A 6,286-nucleotide genomic window follows, 5' to 3' on the forward strand; every position below is an offset into this window, starting at 1 on the left:
ATCCATACTATGTATTATTTATTGAACAAGTAAATGTAATTTCAAATGTAATTTATAGATTGTATTTGGGTTTATAGGATCCTACATAGGGTTTAGATTTACTAAGTAGGGGTTTGGGTATAGGAGGCTCGGTGGTTCATTATTTACGTATGTTGTGTTACATCCTCTATATATTATTTGTGAAACATTACAACTTTTTTTTGTAGCCACGTGTCATCACTAAGATGATTCTTAGAATTATTAGAGAAATATCTTGGTCCATCTAATTATATAATAAATTTTTTATTAAACTAATCATAAATTCATTATTAATGTCATTTATTATTTCCTTAAATAAGGATTATGGAATTTCCTAATGTGGCTAAAGTATATATGACAATTAATGATTTTGAATAATAAAGATCTGATAAAAAAATAATGTATCTTCTATCAAATTTTTTTAATTTTAAACTATTAAAATAATTTAAAAAATCACAATAACCATATTATAAAAATTTAGATTTTTCTGTATATGTTATATTTTGAATTTTAAAACACGACTATAAATTACTAAAACTGTTAAAAATCTCACATTCAAATTTTGCGATCCATGGTTTAAAATTTTTGTTATGACAAAATACAAATGATTACAAAATCATATGAATAAAAGTCTAATTTAATTAATCATTAAGATTTATAATATATATGTATATATATCATTCTAAATTAAACTATAAACCATATTAAATAAATAAATATTTTAATTTCAAAATTTACTTTGAATAATTTTTTTTGATAAAAGTTTTGAACTAACATTGATAATTTTTTTTAAATTATAAATTACTAAAATCCCACAATGAAAATTTTGTTATCAGTAATTTAAAGTTTTTGCTATTAAAGGTACTCATGATAAAAAAAATATATGAGTAGAAAGCATCATTTAATAGATATTAATATTAAAAATATACTATGTATGTTAATATCATTTAAATTTAATTACATATCCTATTAAAATTTTTAAAAAATTGTTTGGATTAATAAAATTGATTTATACGTTCGCATCAATTTAATTATATATGTAATAGTTACTGAATTTTAATTAATTATTCAATATATATTTATTATTTCATAATATGTAAGAACATATAATACATAAAATAATTTATATATATAATGTTTATCCCACGTAAGGCGTGGATCTTAATCTAGTCTATATTATATTTGCATTATCTATAGGATTATGTTTTATTTGAAGTTACTTACTATACTGTATATTTGTTTTCCATTCTATTTGATAAGTGTGTTGTCTTTTTCTGCATATGGTAGATAAATTGGTGATGTTGCCTTCGGTCTCTCATGTGATGCTAAACCACCACGTTATCTCTACCAGTAACCAGCAACCTATTCGTTGAAAGGTCAGAACCAGACTTTTCTTTACCTAAATGTTAGCGAATTAATTATGTCAAAATTACTGATATATTCTTCATTTCGATTAGAATTTTGTATATCGAGCAAATTCTCCCAAAATATAATAATATTAAACAAATGGGGGAAATAAACGAGAAAAATCAGATCAGGAGCTGAATTGATCATTCCCGGTTTAGTAGAAATCCCAACCTTAATGCTGCTTTCCTCCACATTCTCTCGATTCTAGCGACGGAGGAGGATTCTATCGCCGGCCATTTGGCTCCGAAGGACTTACCCCCCGGCGTTGTCGTCCTCCGTACATCTCTCTTTCTCTGCTTTCACGAACACAAGGTAGAAACTCAGTCTCTCTGCTGAATCTGACTGTCAACGAGATCTGTGAAATTCTCGCGAATTGGTTCTTTGATCTGCCCGATTCGCGTCGTCTTCTCTCTGGATCTGAGTTTCGATTTGAAGTAATTGATCTGTGAAACCTCGAATCGGGGGTTTCTCGCTGCTCCTGCTCCATTCAAGTCACGTGTAAGTCATCAACCCTAATTTCTAGCGCTCTGTGCAGCTTCCACATCTCCTCGGAGAGAGCTTCCCTGGATCTATTTCGAAACACGCATTGTGGATTTTGAGCCTTTCTCTCTACCTTATGATTGTTTTTACTTGCTCTCAGGGTTTCTATGCATTGCTTGGTGCCTCTGGCTGAATAGTTGTACACAGAGCCGTTGAAGCGATGTTATCGTCAAGGTTTTCATTTTTGGGGATTGGCAGTAGTTCCAACGAGGTTAATGACTCTTTGAGTGGTTCTGGGACCAAGATTAAGCCATCTCTAAGTGTGCAGACGGATAAAGATGTGTACAGGCCTGGAGATTTCATATTTGTAACTCTTGAGGTTGGCTATTATGCTGTGAGGGATCATGAGAACGGGGCTAGCCCCTCGGTTTTGGTTGACAAGCTTAGTTTTGAGGTTAAGGGACTTGAGAAACTGGACGTTCAGTGGTTTTCTGCTCAAAAGCCATCACCAGGAAGCAAAGGAAGAAGAGGTACTGAAGGAGTTTTTTTTTAAACTGAAACTATTATATGTTATTATATCAGTTTGTGGAGATTATCTACATTGTTGATGGTTTTGCATATCTTGATGTTGTACCTAGTTAACTTATGTGGTTTACCCTGTGAGGATAACTATGGAATAAAGTGAAATAGTTAAGAAAAAAAAGAGAATTATATATCCAATGGGAAACAGCTATCAAATTAAGCATAGAAATTATGCGACTTTTCTTTGTGTGTTTCCTCAGCTTCCTAGACTTTCAGCCTTCATGATTCTTTCCCTAGAGACATTGCATATTGCATTCGAGAAATGATGTTCATTGCACCTTTATAGCATTTAGGAAACTTAATTGCCTCCAGAAGTATATACTAGTGCAGTACTTGCATCGTTTTTATTATAAAAAATCAAGTGCTTCGTTGTGAGGTATTTTTCTTGTTCCTCACAAGTTGAGGGAACTAAATGACACTAGGCTCTTTGCATGTATGTGGACTTTTGTAGTGATGTGCTAATCGTGTATTTTTTTTGGAGATTTTCAGGTGAGCACATCTTCCTTGACAGTTCAACACCATCCTTGATCTCTAATCAACTCCTATCTCCGGGTGCTAAGATGACATGTAAACTTGCCTGATTCTTTTCTCTAATACTACATGAATAATAACATAGACTATGTTGGATGCTGACAGCTAGGGCTTGCAGTGTCAATCTTTGAGCTTAGAACCATCTTTTTTTGTAATTTCCATCTACAGTAATGGTTCGAGCTGCACTCCCACAGATTATACCACCTTCATATAAGGGTGCTACTTTACGTTACCATTACTATATCAAGAGCACATTAAGCGGAAGATTGATGGCATTAGAAAACAGTCAATTTTACAAAGACTCGACAAAAGATTTCATCGAAGTGGTTAGTTTACTTGACTTTCCGTGTTTTCTTAGGTGCTATAGGAGAAATACATTCTGTTTTGTTAGAAAACTAAACTGGGGTAAACCCAGACATTTGTAGCTTTCTTGTGAAGACTTGATTTTGTAGAAGAGTGTGAGATTGGAACATAATGTTTTATAATGCCAAGCTAGGCGTCCCTTGGTTTCTAGCCTGCTTGATGCCTAATTGATAGGACAATCACACAAATTTGTATGAGTATTTCAACATTCTTAAATCATATATTTGTTGTGTCTCTGTGACAATGGAATAGCGATGCACTGGGGTTTATGTTCAAACTATGAGGTTGAAGCATAGGTTAGTCTAGATGTTCTTGGAAAAAAAATTCGGTGTCACATGTACGTACTTTGTTTTCTTTGGCCGATATTTCACTGGACTGAGTAGTAGTTCGGCCAGTCAGTTATTTCTAACATCCTTTTAATCAAGTAGAATTGTCACTTTTTATTTGATTTGGCATCCTTATAAGATTTTGTCCCAGAAACTGGATGCCATGATTCTTGAGTGGGTGTCCGAGTGGTTATATGTCATAATGAAATTCAATTTACATGCCTCATATATCATGATGCTTTATAGAATATATTTAAGTGAATGCATTTGGTGTTAGGACTCTTGTTTCTCTGAATATAGTTTATTTCTCCTTGTTGTAATTAGATTTTTCTAATCTAATTTGGCATAATATTGACCCGGGGTCCTGTTTGATATATTAACAGGAGACTCGAGTCCCAATTCAAGTATGGGCAATTCAGAAGAACAACGGGTTGCTTTTAGAGGAAAGTCACACCGATGGTAAGCTTTGTTCTCAAGTTTCTAATTGGGAATTTTAGTTTAGGCTTCAAACATGTTTATTCAAAAGACAACAAATTACATAACTTAGCAAGTTTTTTTCCTTATGTTTGGACGGCATTAGCAGTGCAACCTGATGTGCCTCTTACGTTTTGTCTCAGGGATTGTTCCAACCAGTACCATTCAGACAGAAATATACTGGAAAGGGATGGATGGGGACTCAGAATGGGTATGTCATGCTCACAGTTGTATCATATTACTGTTAATCTACGTTACTACTGCTTTTACAGCTTTTTGTATACCTACTGGTTTCATTTGCATGCCGGTCAACATAACAACACTTAACGAAATGCATTTAATGCAGACAAGAGCAAATGACGCATATGATAATGGCGAGGATGGATATGACAGTTCACGTGATGAGATCTCCTCTGTTTCTTCCTATCCCAACAAAGGAAATCTAAACAGAGCTTTTGGTAGTTCAGTGTCCTTGAATTCTGGACCAAGATTATCTATGAATGCCACGTCATATATTGAAGGTGTTGGATCATCTCCAAAAGAACTGGTCTCTCAGTTATCAGCTGCTGTGGTGTCTTACGACTCTGGACCTGGTAATTGTTACTGTGCATGTAATTGCCTGAAACATCAATTTTTTTTTGTTGGGTCACTGAGAATGTCAACCACTTCATGTAACACCTCTGTTGTTGTGCTGAAAAAGAAGTGAAAGGATTACTTCACTAACACAAGTGTTTCTGTCTTCAGTAGAAGGCTGATTTCAAACAATACTGAAAATATTTCTAGCGTATATACTGGTGAGCAAGGAGAGGATTACTAAAAATTACTTCCATATTTTTCGTACTAGATGGCTTTTCTCCTGGTAAATCATCAGATTCCGTGATTCCAAGCCAACAGCCCAAGCAGACAAATGGCGCAGGAGCATCTAACTCACCTGAAGCTGGAGCTGGAGTACGAATTCCATGTGAGCTATCTTCTCTCTCACCCCTCCCGCAGTTTGAATATTTCACATGTTGTACTCTTCACTTGTCTGTGGATTCTGCAAATAGCAACTTATCCAGTGCAATAATTTTCTTGCAGCAGAAAGATTCACACGAGGAAGATCTTACAACATCAGAATGGATGACCAAGTCCTACTTAGATTTTCTCCGAAGAATGCAGACTCTACTTATTACTTCAGCGACAACGTAATATGGCATTTTCATGTCATTTCACATTTCTTTCATAACATTTCCCACCTTACTAACTTCCAGTGGTAAAATTGTTTGTAGATTGGTGGAACTCTTACTTTCTTCCATGAAGGAGCTAGAAGATGCCTCGAGGTAAATCCATAAAGTGTATAATCTGAATCTGATGAGGCCATATCAAGGTCTGTTGAATTCTAATAGTCAATATCCAATTTCAGGTCTCGGTTACACTAGAAACTAAAGAGACGATAAACAGGAAATTTGTTCATCCGTCGAGGAGAAGTTCTCCAACGCATACTAAGGTACAAAATACAGCTGAGTTTACCCTGGTGATTGACTTCGGCTCTGAAAAGGAGATCTTTGCTACTACATTGCATAATGTTGTGTCTTCTCTCAACAACAGGTCCAAAGCGATCACCATGAAGTGGTGGCAGACCTTATTCAGACCAGCTTTCTTTTCTCGATTCCCACGGATGGTCCAATGTCGTTTACTACACCCCGTGTTTCTGTGCAATGGATTCTTCGGTTCGAGTTCCTAATCACTCCGAAGGATGTGGACTTGAGCAGGTACTAATTCTCTTTCAGTCTTTTGAAATGATCAAGGTGTTGAAGTCAGTTTCTTTTGGTTGTGTTTGAATACACAGGTATGAACATCCGTTGTTAGTCCCGGAAAGGGAAAAAAGCGAATGGGTTCTTCCGATCACGGTACATGCACCACCACCCCGAACATCATCATCACCTGCTCAAAACCGAGGCGATAAGCTATATGGTTTGGAGCCTTCTTGGATACGCAGCTAAACCACCTCATGCAATGTAATTTTCTTTTAATTCTCTTTTCGAATGTTTACAACAAACTTTTGTTTTTCATTTTATATACTAGTTTATAAATAAAAAAACCACCATCGTCTGGTTTGAGAGCAA

General features: G+C 35.2%; 1 protein-coding gene across 1 annotated transcript; it reads left to right on the plus strand.

The window, feature by feature from the left end:
• Window positions 1-1,465: 1,465 nt before the first annotated feature.
• LOC106418598 lies at window positions 1,466-6,286 on the plus strand. Its single transcript, XM_048750517.1, has 13 exons — window positions 1,466-1,923; window positions 2,066-2,435; window positions 2,977-3,054; window positions 3,187-3,344; window positions 4,091-4,166; window positions 4,325-4,392; window positions 4,528-4,774; window positions 5,026-5,142; window positions 5,259-5,365; window positions 5,450-5,500; window positions 5,584-5,667; window positions 5,769-5,932; window positions 6,010-6,286. The coding sequence occupies exons 2-13, from the start codon at window positions 2,126-2,128 to the stop codon at window positions 6,161-6,163; spliced, it is 1,614 nt and encodes a 537-aa protein (XP_048606474.1). The 5' UTR covers window positions 1,466-1,923; window positions 2,066-2,125; the 3' UTR covers window positions 6,164-6,286.

The sequence above is a fragment of the Brassica napus genome, chromosome C3, assembly GCF_020379485.1.
Source record: "Brassica napus cultivar Da-Ae chromosome C3, Da-Ae, whole genome shotgun sequence".
NCBI classification, from domain to species: Eukaryota; Viridiplantae; Streptophyta; class Magnoliopsida; order Brassicales; family Brassicaceae; genus Brassica; species Brassica napus.

Excerpts from the sequence above, each read along its gene's own strand:
- LOC106418598 (XM_048750517.1), top strand. The coding sequence starts at position 2,126 with ATGTTATCGTCAAGGTTTTCATTTTTGGGGATTGGCAGTAGTTCCAAC. Across the intron at positions 5,668-5,768 it reads GTTCTCCAACGCATACTAAG|GTCCAAAGCGATCACCATGA; the intron begins GTACAAAATACA and ends TCTCAACAACAG. Across the intron at positions 5,933-6,009 it reads AAGGATGTGGACTTGAGCAG|GTATGAACATCCGTTGTTAG; the intron begins GTACTAATTCTC and ends TTGAATACACAG.